The 16244-nt window shown below is 42.1% G+C and overlaps 1 protein-coding gene across 2 annotated transcripts in view; it reads left to right on the top strand.

The window, feature by feature from the left end:
* The first annotated feature begins 13175 nt into the window (after positions 1–13175).
* The window catches only part of LOC110491369 (cGMP-dependent protein kinase 1), a 184477-nt gene continuing 181408 nt past the window's right edge, over positions 13176–16244 (top strand). Inside the window, exon 1 of one of the 2 annotated variants that reach the window (XM_021564757.2) lies at positions 13176–13899. In XM_021564757.2, coding sequence (XP_021420432.1) covers positions 13634–13899 — 266 coding nt within the window. In that variant the 5' untranslated portion in view covers positions 13176–13633. The remainder of the gene's footprint in view (positions 13900–16244) is intronic. The other variant, XM_021564758.2, reaches the window with a different exon arrangement.

The following is a 16244-nucleotide window of genomic DNA, read 5'->3' as shown; positions in this document are numbered from 1 at the left end:
AAGGCTGTGTACATCTTAGCATATCATACACCCAGGAAAACTTCAACATTGTGAGATACTGCGAATTCCGCACACAGTAATTGTGAATGGATTAAAAGACAAGGCCGTGTATTCCATTTCTGCCTTGTGTGTTTCAATCATCTTCTGTTTGATGTGTCAGATATAACAACATGTAGCCATCCATCACAGAACGGAGAGCTGATATCAAAGAAAGTGGCTTTGGAGGAAGTCAACAGGATGTTATATGGCACCTTTCTGTTTATTAAGGTGCTGTGTGACAGATGGTTGGTCCCCTCCTGGCATGTCACAGTACAGAACACTGCATGTCCCAGTCAAGCAAATCTACTGGGCATATCGGCTCTGACACACACAGGAAATGAAAAAGAAACCAATCCCATCATTCCCGAAATGTCCCTACTTTGGAAAATGTTTTCCTGCATATGAACAAAACAGATACAACACAGAGGTGGCCTGCAGTTTGGCTCTGACGATGATAGCCAGTCGCTTATCTGACGGACACCTAATCTCTACTGTCATCTGATTTAGGTTGCGAGGCACACAGGTCACACTGGGACAAACAAAGTTGTGGTGCATTTAATGAGGTGTGTCCAGCATATGATCACCCCATAGCTTTTTCACGATCATTCGTCACTTACCTCGCAACATAAAGCAATGCCGTGTTGTTCCACGAAAGCCTTAACATATCCGCATTGAATACGCCACACTTTGTGGACAGTTAAATGCATTTGGACGTTTTGCTAATAAACGCAAAATGTGTCAATGTGTTTTTTCCCATCTGATGGGGATGTTGGAGGGCGTACCCCTGGCTGGTCTCAGCTGCTCTGGGTGACAGCAGGAATGACAACGTGGCACTAAAACACTAACATGGAGGAATCCACTGTGGCCGAGTGGAGCAATTTGCCACATTCTCTCAGTCATCTCCTCTTTGGTCAAGACGGCTTGTTTTCTGAGTTGTTTAAAAAAATAGAAAAACGAGGACATGCTGTGTGGAACAAACTGAGGACTTCGGGTTAGATAACAATATAGGATGAACAACAATTGCTATGATATGGTGGAGCATCTTTATTGTAATTTTGTAGAATAACAAAGTTAGTTTCAGGCAGTGACAGTAGTTTCAACCCAAAAAGGTAGGCAGATATAATCAAGGCTTACAATTATTTCTCGACATCAATGTTTTATACAGTTTCAACCTCGTGGGCCAGCATTATAATCTTGCTACCTACGTGTTACATTACGCCTACAAAGCAATTATAATTGTATTCAAAATGACTCCGCGTGTAATGCTAGGTACAGTGCTTCAAGCTTAGGTTCAAGGCATCGTTGCAACAGCTTGTTTAAAAGTGTCAGCAACCCATTGGTAACCCACTTTGCTGAGCAATATAGGAACAGTGAGGTAGCTTCCTGGTTGATCTTCCTCCACATCTTTCTATTTCTGCTCCTTGAGGCGTCTCTGAATATTAATGTGCTCTCCTAAACAGGCACTGTTTTTTAATGTGATGTTTATCGACTGGAGGAGGCCTCTGTAGTGAAGGAAACTGTTATCTGTCTCTTTCCCTCTCTCTCTCTCTCTCTCTCTCTCTCTTCTCCAGCTTCTGAGAATGAGGAGACAAGCATACTGTAAGATTCAATACAAAACCACTTTTGGGATTTATTGGGATGAATCGGCCAAAGGAGACTTCATATCATATGCCTGCCCCTCCGAGTGAGTCGGTGAAATAGGGGGATGATGAAATTATTTTGATTCCTCAGGCAGTAGCTCACTGCTGAGAAGTCAAAGCAGTAGCAAAAGAGAGGATGGTTGTTAATTGCACTACAAATCTGGTTGTCAGGTCTGTTGGTTCCAATAGCGGATAGGACTCTGAACCCTTGAGCAAGTAATTCCACCTCGATTACTGCAGTAAAACGACATGGGAATTAATGGGTCATAGGTGATAGCGTGTCAGTACATTGCACACCAGAAGGGCTGTTATTTAAGTAAATCAATTATACATGACATGACATAATGACTGGCTGCTACGTATCCTTATAATGGTTGTTCGATCTAATGATCTAATCATCAGATATTATCTACGAACACTGGAATATTTTGGACTGAGAACCTATCAATGCAGTTAAAAACTCAGATAACCAAAAATAGATTGAAAAAAGCAGCACGTTCAACATATACAGAGCAAAGTAGTCTGAGAAAAGTGTTGAGTATCTCTCTTCAAAAAAGCCTTCCTAAGTGCACTACAAACTATAAGCGTGTTCTTTCTTGATGCACTTCTCAGACAAATGTCAATTTTAGCCTGAGTAGGTAATAATTCATTCATCTTTCTGTTCCTAATGGCTTCAGAGTAGCCGCAACACTGTCGAATGGGCAGTAGTGGAATAGATCACATGGCAGGCCGCCCAGCCCTTCATATCAATGAAGCCTGTGTAGAGTAGAGTACATTACAGAAAGGAGCAACCTGATCTCAGAGCATTTTGTATTATTCTGTACATAAATCCAAAACACTCCACAAGCCTGTGTTCCTTTTTGAATGATATGTTATGAATTCCAATTCGTATCATATGTAAAGAATCTGCTAAACATACGATATGTTGTGAATTTGCAAAACGTACTACATGTTATTATTTTGCAAAACTTATGATGTTACAAATTATAGCTAGGTGGCTAACATTAGCTAGCTGGCTAACATTAGCTAGGCTAAGGGTTAAGATTAGGGTTAAGTTGAGGAGTTAGGTTAAGGTTAGGGTTGGGGTTAGGAGAATGGTTAGCTAAAATGCTTAAGGTTAAGATTGGGGAAAGGGTTAAGGTTACGGTTAGGGGAGGGTTGCTAATTAGCTAATATTGTCCATGAGATTCAAAATTGCAACACTTGGGTTGCTAGACATTCACATTTTTCAGCTACCCACCCACCCTGGCCAACCATCCTACTTTAGTTTTTTCCTCAAGTAACCATTCGTCTTATGCAACCATACCAAACGTAACACATCATATACTAAGGCAGCCCGCCGCACCTCTCTGATTCAGAGGGGTTGGGTTAAATGCGGATGACACATTTCAGCTGAATGCATTCAGTTGGACAACTGACTAGGTATCCCACTTTCCCTTTCCTTTCCTACTTTGGGGGTCCTGGATTTACATGTACTATGTTACGTCTAGTCTATGAGACCAGGCTGGAAGGAGAGACAGAGAGGCTCTATTACTGAGCTCTGACTGACTGACCACTGTGATGTGAGTCTGGACTGTCACAGCTTTCTTTAGCACACACTGATGGACAAGATACATTACTGTAGGTAACAATGCACTTACGTGCACAACGCCCATATTGCTTCATTTCTGTGTTGAATGTCTTCCCATTAATAACTCAACAGTGACGTCTTACATAATACATAACAGAGGACAGACTTTATAGGGTAGGTGGATGGTCAAATCGAAGTCAGAATAATAATAATGCAAGCAATTATGAAAGGAGAAACATGACTAAGCATAATACATATTTATTACATGAATCATCAAAGATATCAGCAACCCCTGTAAACAATTCAATATGTAATTTTTTATATTATTTTTTTTAAACCGAAAGCTCTCTCGATTCAGCAGCTGCTCCAAGAACAGTTCTCTCTTTTTTTAAGAGATCATCTTTTATCCCTCTGCTTAAAGAGACTGTCTGCAAATTAATACAATACCAAAGTTGCCACCCCGCCACTAATTTGGTAAATAGCTGAGGGATGGGTCAAGAGCAGTGGTTCCCAAACTTTTTATAGTCCCGTACCCCTTCAAACATTCAACCTCCAGCTGTACCCCCTCTAGCACCAGGGTCAGCGCACTCTCAAATATGTTTTTTTTTACATCATTGTAAGCCTACCATACGATACATTTATTAAACATAAGAATGAGTGTGAGTTTGTCACAACCCGGCTTGTGGAAAGTGACAAAGAGCTCTTATAGGAACAGGGCACAAATAATAATATACTAATCAATAAGTTTACTCTTTATTTGGCCATCTTACATATAAAACCTTATTTGTTCATCAGAAACTGAATAACTCACCACAAGTTAATGAGAAGGGTGTGCTTGAAAGGATGCACATAACTCTGCAATGTTGGGTTGTATTGGAAAGAGTCTCAGTCTTAAATCATTTTCCACACATAGTCTGTGCCTGTATTTAGTTTTCATGTTAGAGAGGGCCGAGAATCCACTCTCACATAGGTACGTGGTTGCAAAGGGCATCAGTCTCTTAACAGCACAATTTGCCAAGGCAGGATACTCTGAGCGCAGCCCAATCCAGAAATCTGTCAGTAGCTTCTGATAAAATTCAATTTTCACAGAGCCGCTTGTTGCAATTTGGATGAGGCTGTCTTGTTCAGATATCAGTAAGTGGACTGGAGGCAGGACATGAAACGGATAACGAATCCAGTTGTTTGTGTCATCTGCTTCGGGAAAGTACCTGTCACGACCGTCGTGTGAATAATTGGACCAAGGCGCAGTGTGAGTAGAGTTCCACATTTTAATGATAGTGAAACTACCAAAACAACAAAGCTATAACGATCGTGAAATACATAGCGCACATAGGCACTCATACAAAACAATATCCCACATCGCAGGTGGGAAAAAGGACACTAAGTATGGTTCCCAATTAGAGGTAACGATCATCAGCTGCCTCCAACTGGGAACCATACACACACACCAACATAGAAATATAATAACTAGAAACGCCCCTAGTCACGCCCTGACCTAAAACACCATAGAGAACCCCAAGGGCTCTCTATGGTCAGGACGTGACAGTACCCCCACCCAATGGTGTGGACTCCGACCGCAAAACCTGAAACTAGATGGGGAGGGATAGGGTGGGCAACTAGCGTTGGTGGCGGCTCCGGTGTGGGACGTAGCACCCGCTCAGACCGCGGATCCGGCCATGAAACCGGGCTGAGCACCGATGCAGAGGAAGGCGCCAGCCATGGAGCGGGACTGGACGCCATGCCTGGACTGGGCACCGGCACAGAGGAAGGCTCCGGCCATGGAGCGGGACTGGACGCCGTGCCTGGGCTGGGCACCGGCGCAGAGGAAGGCTCCGGCCATGGAGCAGGACATCGTGCCTGGACTGGGCATCGGCGCAGTGGAAGGCTCCGGCCATGGCACCGGCGCAGGAAGCTCTGGGCCGTGGACCGTCTCTGGAAGCTCCGGGCCGTGGACCGTCACTGGAGGTTCCGGGCTGTACACCGTCGCTGGAGGTTCCGGGCTGTAGACACGCACTGGTGGACAAGTGCGGGGAGCCGGCACAGGACGTACCGGGCTGGGGAGGCGCACTGGAGGCCTGGTGCTTGGAGCCGGCACAGGTTGCACCGGACTGATGACATGTTCTTCAGGGCGTGTGCGGGGAGCCGGCACAGGACGTCCCGGGCTGGGAAGGTGCACTGGAGGCCTGGTGCGTGGAGCTGGCACAGGTTTCACCGGACTGATGACATGCTCTTCAGGGCAAGTGCGGGGAGCTGGCACAGGACGTACCGGGCTGGGGAGGCGTACTGGAGGCCTGGTGCGTGGAGCCGGCACAGGTTGCACCGGACTGATGACATGCTCCTCAAAACGCCTGCGCTGCAGCATACTTCTAGCCAACATCTCTCTCCGATATCCCTCCTCAAACTGTTCCATCGACTCCCAGACGGTCTCTGTCTCTCTCCTCGGCTCGCCCGACCGCCCCTTGTTCCCCCCCTCCAAAAAAACTTGGGGTTGCCCTTGGAATGTTTGTGGCGTCTTCGCTGTCCTCCTTTACTCCTCGGCGACTCCTGCCAAGGAAGGGTCTCGTATCCACCTAGTATCTCTTCCCATGACCAACTCTCCTTCACCTCCTGGGCACGCTGCTTGGTCCTGTAGTGGTGGGATATTCTGTCACGACCGTTGTATGAACAATTGGACCAAGGCGCAGTGTGAGTAGAGTTCCACATTTTAATGATAGTGAAACTTCCAAAACAACTAAGACATAACGATCGTGAAATACATAGCGCACATAGACACTCATACAAAACAATATCCCACATCGCAGGTGGGAAAAAGGACACTAAGTATGATCCCCAATTAGAGGTAACGATCATCAGCTGCCTCCAACTGGGAACCATACACACACACCAACATGGAAATAGAATACCTAGAAACCCCCCTAGTCACGCCGTGACCTAAAACACCATAGAGAACCCAGAGGGCTCTCTATGGTCAGGGCGTGACAGGACCTGTGTAATTGCGCACCCAACTCACTCAGGTGCTTCGCTTTATCACATTTGACGTTGTCCGTAAGCTTGAGTTCATTTGCACACAAAAAATCATACAATGATGGAAAGACCTGTGTGTTGTCCTTGTTAATGGAGACAAAGAAGAGCTCCAACTTCTCAATCATAGCCTCAATTTTGTCCAGCACATTGAAAATAGTTGGAGAATCCCTGTGATCCTAGATTCAGATCATTCAGTTGAGAAAAACATCACCCAGATAGGCCAGTCGTTTGAGAAACTCATCATCACGCAAACGGTCAGACAAGTGAAAATGATGGTCAGTAAAGAAATCTTTAAGCTTGTCTCTCAATTTAAAAAAAACCTGCCAATACTTTTCCCCTTGATAAAAAGCGAATTTCTGTATGTTGTATGTGGTCGCTGCTCATATCATTGCATAATGCAGAAAATACAGGAGAGTTCAGGGGCCTTGCTTTAACAACGGTAACTATTTTCACTGTAGTGTCTAAAACGTCTTTCAAGCTGTCAGGCATTCCCTTGGCAGCAAGAGCCTCTCGGTGGATGTTGCAGTGTACCCAAGTAGCGTCGGGAGCAACTGCTTGCACGCGTGTTACCACTACACTACGTCTCCCTGTCATGGCTTTTGCGCCATCAGTACAGACACCAACACATCTTGACCACCAAAGTCCATTTGATGTCACGAAGCTGTCCCTTACTTTAGAAATATCCTCTCCTTTTGTCCTGGTTTCCAGTGGTTTGCAGAAGAGGATGTCTTCCTTAATTGACCCCCCATAAACGTAACGGACATTAGGCTGAAGTTGTGCCAGGCCCGCCACGTCTGTTGACTCATCCAGCTGTAACACATAGAATTCACTGGCTTGTATGTTAAGCAATAATTTCTCCTGCCATGTCACTGATGCCTCATGAAGCGGTGTTGTTTGATGAAGACATTGTTTTTTTGGCCTTTTCCCCCAGCATTGTCCCAGCCATATCCACAGCAGCAAGAAGAATTAAGTCCTCCACAACAGTATGGGGCTTGCCTGTCCTAGTCACTTGGTAGCTCACCATATAAGATGCTTCTAGCCCCTTCCTATTAATGGTATATGTTGCTTTTATACATATCTTACTACTCAAAAGTAATCTTAATTCTCGCTCAAAAAATTCATGTGGCTTATTTTTCAAATTGGCATGTTTGGTTTCTAAATGTGAAGGTTTCATTGAGTTGTGAGATAGTACTTTTGCACATATGTGCACTGTGTGGCTGAGGAAAGATACTACTTCCAATATAAGTGAACCCCAGATCAATGTAGTTCTCATCATATTTGCGTCTCTTCGATGGTTGTTGTTCGGTGCTTTCCTGGGTAAGGAGGCAGTAGCTCTTCGACTACATCAGATTCACAACTGTCAGTGTCCATGCTAGCTGGGCTAACAAAAAATGTAGAATTACTGATATTAGCATTGAATGTGCTCATGGAAGCAGAACAACTTGTGTTGTCGACAGGTGCAGGTGCAATACTGCTGGTAGTAGCAGTACTACCAGTAGAGCTGATATGTGTCTCTATGGACGCTGGCCTTACTGTTATTACCATTGATCCATTTTTGAGCAAACGGAATGAGCAGCAGCTACGTTTGGCTACATACGGACCATTAGTGGAATTCCCACGAGAGAGTAAGGGTTAATGTGATTGGATGTTAATTATTTGACAGTGAAACGAGGCTACTCAGGTGAGGAAAAAAACTCACCCAAATGTATAGCCCTATTGGAAAATCTAAATGGACTGTTTGAAAATGTGAATACATTTTTAAAAATATATATATATTTATTATTATTATATATATAAAAAATTTGAATCACATTTTTATTTGGCGTAACCCAGACGACATTGCACGTTCCAAGAGAAATGTAACCACTCTCAAATTCACAGACAGAGCTATTGATACAAGGATTGACCACCCATGATACCAAAATGATAGTTTTAACCCTTTTTGGAGACTATACAGTGTTTGTTAAGAATTCCATTGTTCTCCAACAAAGGAGTAAAACAAGCTTATAATTTGGATTCTGATGCGGTACGACAATTGAACTAAGCTCATGGGAATTTATTTTTATTCTTCCAGTATCAATGGGTATATACCATGAATTTAAAAGTCCAAAAATGTATGTAACGATCACAGGTTGCCCCTTCAAGGCAAAGTCATGTTAAGTTTCATGGCTGCCTGCCCAACGTTGTTATTTTATTCACAGGCTCCCATCTCTTCTAGAGAACAGCTTATCGTCCCTGACAGTTTATTATTACCATGTCGAAAATAATATAATACAAGAGCTCTGACCTTTTCAGCTGAGCCCCACTCCTTACATGCAGACAGAGAGAGAGCGAGAGGGACACACAAAAGAAAGAAGGAAGGAAAGAGAGAGAGAGAGAAATAAAACAAAGGGAGATAGAGACCCACAAAGAATTCAAAAACAAATCCAATTTTGATAAACTCCCACATCTACTGGGTGAAATCCCACAGTGTTCAATCACAGCCGCAAGATGTGTGACCTGTTGCCACAGGAAAAAGGGCAACCAGTGAAGAACAAACACCAATGTAAATACAAACCATATGTTGATTTATTTTCCCTTTTGTACTTTAACTATTTGCACATTTAAAAATAAAAAGAATCACTGTTGTTTATTATCTATTTCACTTGCTTTGGCAATGTAAACATATGTTTCCCACGCCAATAAAGCCCATTAAATTAAAATGGGAATGTAATAGAGAAATTGAGGCAAAAAGACAGTAATAAATGGAGAGAGAGGAAGGGAGGGAGAGGTATAGAGACACGAGAGATGGAGCTGGAGGGAGTATCTCATTTTATACAAAAACCAATCATCGGGGTAGGTCGCTTACGGTTTCAGGCACAGTTTGTTGTCTTAAGCATTTGCCTTGAGAGATCTGCTTCAGTGACCATCTGGGAAAGTGCCCATTCGTGCACAGCGCTGGCAGAGACAAATTCCTCTTATAAGCTAAAGAAGATCCAGCTACTCTAACAGTTATGCTTTATACGCTTAGAAAAATGTATAGTAATGTATGCCAGTGTTAGTTAAAAAGGCATTAGAGCCACATTTCAGTGATCTGTAAAATGTCTGGCTGTAGCTTTAAATCTCCAGGCTTAGGTCTCCACTCTCTTCAAAGCCTTGTGAGAATAGCAGACATCCAGGGATGAATAACATCAAGTTTTTTGAGAGCTTTAGCAGTATGGGGAGCTGTGATGAAGAGGCATCTGTTTCATCCCCTGGTAATTATAGCAGGAAAATCTGTTAAATCTCAAATAACAAAGTGAGAGAACGGTCCTAAAAAATAAACACCTTCCAATAACTTCTGACAAGTCCAATTACCTCAAAATGTGTAAAGTGGATTGTGTATTTTTATTTTATTTTATTTAACCTTTATTTAACTAGGCAAGTCATTTAAGAACAAATTCTTATTTACAATGACGGCCTACCAAAAGGCAAAATGCCTCCTGTGGGGATGTGGGTTGGGATTAAATAAATACATAATAACAATAAAAAATATAGGACAAAACACACATCACAACAAGAGAGACAAGAGAGACAAGAGAGATTACCTCAACCAGCCTGTACCCCCACACATTGACTCGGTACCGGTACCCCCTGTATATAGCCTTGTTATTGTTATTCTTATTGTGTTACTTTTTATTAAAACTTTTTCTTCTAGCCTACTTGGTAAGTATTTTCTTCTTCTTGAACTGCACTGTTGGTTACGGGCTTGTAAGTAAGCATTTCACGGTAACGTCTACACTTGTTGTAGTCGGCGCATGTGGCAAATAAAGTTTGATTTGATCTGACTACACTACATAAAGAGAGACCTAAGACAACAACATAGCAAGGCAGCAACACATGACAACACAGCATGGTAGCAACACAACATGGTAGCAACACAACATGGTAGCAACACAACATGGTAGCAACACAACATGGTAGCAACACAACATGGTAGCAACACAACATGGTAGCAACACAATGTTGTTTGCATTTTTAAATGTAACCTTCATTTAACTACATCACGAATGCCTACACCGGACGACTCTGGGCCAATTGTGCACCGCCCTATGGGACTCCCAATCACGGCCGGTTGTGATACAGCCTGGATTCAAACCAGGGTGTCTGTAGTGACGCCTCGAGCACTGAGATGCAGTGCCTTAGACCCCTGCACCACTCAGGAGTCCACAAAACATGGTACATTATTGGGCACAGACAACAGCACAAAGGGTAAGAAGGTAGAGACAACAATACATCATGCAAAGTTCCCACAACTGTCAGTGAAAGTGTCCATGATTGAGTCTTTGAATGAAGAGATTGAGATAAAACTGTGCAGTCTGAGTGTTTGTTGCAGTTCGTTCCAGTCACTAGCTGTACCAATAATATGTGTCTATCGCTGTGCACTTTGCCTGTGTATATACTGTATTTGTGTCCTGTCTATTGCATCCCTCAGAACAACTTACCTCTACCACACCTATAACCGTAACACCCTACACCTTTGTCTGTCCAACAGAGTCAGAGATTCAGAGTGTTTATTTCACTGAAATTAAGTTGAACCAACGTGGAATAGACGTTGAATTGACGTTTGTGTCCAGTGGGTAATGTCTTTCCTGTTCCTTTTCCCGAACACATTTTGTCCATTACACTTAGCCTTACAAATAATGCATTTAACTCTTTTTATATTGTGTATATATCCTGGATGAGAGGAGAGGTCAATAAACCAGACAACACTAAATTAAGGATGTGCTCATGAATCGATTAGTAATTTCATCTGGGAGGAATGCGGCAACTTTTAGACAGAAGGACAGCAGTCTGGTGATTTTAATTGATTGGCTCCATCTTCAAACTCTTAGGGGGCATTAAAGTCCATAACACCACCAGGCTTTTTATGCAAATATGATTTTATGCAAACGTCCAATGTATCGACCTACAGTATTTATGCGTCTTTAACCAAATACAGTAGGCCTACCCCATTAAGAAACCAATCTGTGTGTTGCTTTTCAGATTTCACTTTTCACGCCCCTCAAATGCATCAGAGCAAATGCAACTGGGTGCTTCTAATAGGCCGTTACTGTGGCCCCATTCAGGGCTGCTCAGCTAAAAGCTGTGGTTCCTCATTTTGTGTTTACGGGGGCCATGCCGTGAGTGCTCTGTTCTACTCTGCAGTCCATCCGTCCTCACAGATCATTTCTGCCGGCCAGGCGAATGAGGTAAACAATATTGATTTTGAAACATCCTGTGTTCACTTAGATACTGTCTCTGGTTTCAATGAGAGAATATGTATGCATTACAGGAAAGAGGTGACTAATGTCTGCCCTGCCTGCCTCCTCTGAAACTCAATAGCCGAAGTGGAGATAAGGATGGGCCAGAAGATCTATTGTGCCTTGTGCTCAAATGCCAATCAAAGCAGGATCCCCATTGTAGATGTCCTGAATGACAAAGTCAGATTAACCTTTTTCTGCAGTGGGCTAAATCATTATCTTGGTAGTCTTAAACAAATCTACTTTGAAACAGAAGTATACACCTCACACACATGGTTATGCCCTTTAAAAAAAAGACACCTGGACCATGTCTGTTATGGAGTTGAAATGTATTTAATTGTCAGTTTGCATCCCAATATTACACTTTATATAAATCACAGAAGATTGAAATATAACAAAACGGTTTGACATAGAAATACCTGGATATTCAGCGTAAAAAAAAAAGTTATTATGAAATAGTTATGAGATATTAATAACATTCCACCCATGAGACTACTAGAGGGTGATTCGGTCATTTGACGGCATGAAAGGGTGAAGACACTAGCAGTGAATTTTTACATTTGAGCAATGTTGGGGAGAATATGTGCCAGACCTGGGTTCAAATACATGTGTATTTAAATATTTAGATTTTAAATACTTATTTTCTGTGTATTTGAGTATTTTCAAATAATTTTGCAAAATCTACTACTTCTATATGAAGTATTTGAAAGTATTTTCAAATAATTTCCTATATATTGCCTACTATTTGAAACTATTTTCAAATAATACTTGCACCCAAATAGATTATTTCAAATACCCCTAAGACCAAACAGACCTGGCTTCAATTGCATGGTATTTAAATACAGTGTATTTGTATTTAAAATGTCAAATATTTCAGTATTTCAATACATTCCAAGTGTATTTCCAAATACTTGCCAATATCCAACCACTTGTATTTTCAAAGAAACAATATCAAAATACTCACTTCAAGATATATTTTAAAGTAATTGAAATACCCTAAATAGTATTTGAACCCAGGTCAGGTGTGTGTGTGTTTGTGTGTGTGTGTGTGTGTGTGTGTTTGTGTGTAGGCATATGTGCGTGCGTTTGTGTGTGCATGCACACATCTCTCTCTAGTTGTAGCTACTGTAGCAGTAGGCCTATGCAAAATATTATGGGTCACTAGCTGTGTTGCAAACTGCTACAGGTTCTGCATCTGTTGTTTTGAACAACAAATATTAACTTGTGGTCATGTTGAGTTGCTACTGGAGATTCCTGCCTATTCAAAAGTTGTCTCTAAGTGAAATCGTCTGGTGATGTAATTTTACAGGAAATAGTCACATATTTATGTCCTTTGACAAACGGCACAAGTTGATAACTGACAGAACATATGGACCCATACAGCTGTTAACACAGCTGGGTGACTCACCATTCACATCACATGACACCTCCCTACATTTTGTAAAACATTTAGGGTCCACGCATATGGGATATATTAAATAGAAGTGCATTTTAAAGAGAGAGAGAACGATTAAAACATTTCAGCAAATAGAATTTGAATAATAATGTACACTGATCCAATGGAGAGCTCTCTCTCTCTCTCTCTCTCTCTCTCATTGGGGGCTACTTACATTAGCTCAAGGGTTTCATTGATGAGCAGTCAGGCAGACAGTGAGAGGTAGCTCAGACAATTTCACATGGAAGTGCTGGATCAAATTACATAAAACTACGTCATCCACTGGCTCATATGGTCATTTATGCTATTTCAGGAATATAGTTTAGGGTAGAATGATTTTGGAAATGCTGTCCTATGTTTAGTTTCTGTTGTTCAACGTTGAACGGCAGTCTCTGCACGCATTGTGCTTGAAAGCAGGAGACATAATTGGTTTCTCATTGCGATATAACCATTAGTCAGTCCATCACGCGTGGGACTGGGGAAAAGCAGCACTCAGCATTCCCTGTCACCGTTACTCAACTGTCCTCCCTACAGTGAGCTGAACCTTTTGGACGATTTGATCTCCATATTTCTACCTCCGAATTTTGGAGTTTTAGTAGCGGATCGCATTGGATCCTATAGCATCTTTTGTTCCCGCCTGGAGAAAGTTTGTTCAGGTTCCAACATGAGTGATTTAGAAGAAGACTTCAAAAATATTATTTTGATAAAAGAGGAGAGAATTAAGTACATGGAGATGCGTCTCGCCGAAAAGGAAGAAGAGATCCACGAATTAAAACGAAAACTGCACAAATGTCAATCCGTTCTGCCCAGCGCGCAGATAATTGGACCTAGAACCAGGCGCGCCCAAGGCATCTCGGCGGAACCTCAAGCTTACCGAACCTTCCAGGAGTTAAACAGTGAAGCATTTCGGAAACATTCCAAGTCTGACAGGTACCACATAGTTTATTATTGCTACTTCACCATAATTGCCTACAGGGCACACACTGGTTGAATCAACGTTGTTTCCACATAATTTCACTGAAATTAAGTTGAACCAACGTGGAATAGACGTTGAATTGACGTTTGTGTCCAGTGGGTAATATCTTTCCTGTTCCTTTTCCCGAACACATTTTGTCCATTACACTTAGCCTTACAAATAATGCATTTAACTCTTTTTATATTGTGTATATATCCTGGATGAGAGGAGAGGTCAACAAACCAGACAACACTAAATTAAGGATGTGCTCATAAATCGATTAGTAATTTCATCTGGGAGGAATGCGGCAACTTTTAGACAGAAGGACAGCAGTCTGGTGATTTTAATTGATTGGCTCCATCTTCAAACTCTTAGGGGGCATTAAAGTCCATAACACCACCAGGCGTTTTATGCAAATATGATTTTATGCAAACGTCCAATGTATCGACCTACAGTATTTATGCGTCTTTAACCAAATACAGTAGGCCTACTCCATTAAGAAACAAATCTGTGCGTTGCTTTTCAGATTTCACTTTTCACGTCCCTCAAATGTTTCAGAGCAATTTCAACAGGGTGCTTCTAATAACCCTTTACTGTGGCCCCATTCAGGGCTGTTCAGCTAAAAGCTGTGGTAATTTTATGCCGACAGTCACCATGGTGATGTAACCTGGAGAGAAGAGAAGTGAGGGGACAATGTTATGTCTGTTGTGATGAGTAACTTATTCATTAGACATATTCACCTAACTGTTGTGCAATGACAAGTGGCCCCTATGATTGGTTTACTCATAGAACGTGCTCTAGAAATAAATTGGAACTGTTTAGACACATTGCCCTGTTGTTTAGTTGCTATGACATAATGTCCTCTCAGCTTGTGTTGTTTGGGCACCATTGATTACCGAATCCAGACGTACTGCTAATGAGCACCCAAGGCATCGCCTAAAGTTGTAAACAAGCTTTGTGGAACTGAAGTCACTTTTGATCACTGTGCGCTGACCCTCACACACAGGTCTGCATTGAGTGCACTGACTGAGAGTGGTCCCATTCCACTGATATTTACAATCCACTGACTCTTGTGAAAGTGTATTTTTATCGCTGATTGACATTACGAGATCACTGTTGGGTACTTATACACTTCACTACAGTATTGAGTGCCCTGACTCAGAGTATACTTGTTATGAGTGTGCATCGGTGCTGATACGACTCTGGCTGCTGAGGGGAGAACGGCTCATAATAATGTCTGGAATGGAGTAAATGGACTGGTTTCACTCTATTCCACTCCATTCCAGCCATTATTATGAGCCGTCCTCCTCTCCTTATTATGAACCTCCACTGGACTGTACAGATAGTAAAATTGTATGTGTGCTTACTGTTGGCTCAGAAAGTGCCATGTTTTGGTCTCCTGGCGATACTGATACTGATGCACTAATTTCACTTGATTGGGAGATGTCACTACCTTGTCACAGAGGAGCTTGATTCACAGTTTTAATAAGTTGAATCTATGACATCGTTCCCCCCTCTGTCTCTCCCCCTCTCTGTCTCTCGCTCTGTCGCTCTGTCACTCTGTGTCTCTGTCTCTCTCCCCTTCTCGGTCTCCCCCCTCTGTCTCTCCCCCCTCTGTCTCTCATTCTGTCACTCTGTCTCTCTACCTACATGTACATATTATCTCAATTACCTTGACTAATCTGTACCCCCCACACACTGTACCCCCTGTATATAGCCTCATTTTGTGTGTGTGTGTGTTGTTTTAAAAAAAAAACTTTAGTTTATTCAATAAATATTTTCTTAACTCTTATTTTTCTTGAAACTGCATTGTTGGTTAATAAGGGCTTGTAAGTAAGCATTTCACAGTAAGGTCTACACCCATGGTATTTGGCGCACGTGACAACTAAAATGTGATGATTTGAATTGAGGATCTGAGTCCGACTCATGCCATACCCTTTAATTACACAGTAACTAAATCAAATCATAATGTTTTTGGTCACATACACATATTTGCGTATGTGACACACCTACAGTTATACTCAAGTCTCATTGAAAGTGTCAACACTAAACACTTTGCAACTCTCAAAGATCTCAGTGTGCACTGTGAGCCGTGTGCCAGTATTATAAACACAGCCCCAAGGCTGTTTCTCCACAGACATAACAGAAAGTGACCACTGTCCCAGATATTCTCCTCTAGATATGCAGCTAATAACAATTGCCACAAGATGGGAGCAAAATGCTTCTTCGTGGTTAGCATCTGTTTGTGAACCTGAGGTGGCTGTGTGACCTGATTCTCTAGAGGATTATTCCTGATCGTAAAAAAAATCTGTACTTTCTG

The sequence above is a fragment of the Oncorhynchus mykiss genome, chromosome 16 (assembly GCF_013265735.2).
Source record: "Oncorhynchus mykiss isolate Arlee chromosome 16, USDA_OmykA_1.1, whole genome shotgun sequence".
Taxonomy (NCBI): Eukaryota; Metazoa; Chordata; class Actinopteri; order Salmoniformes; family Salmonidae; genus Oncorhynchus; species Oncorhynchus mykiss.
Note: the sequence above shows the minus strand (reverse complement) of the source record. Positions and strands in the feature narration are given on the sequence as shown.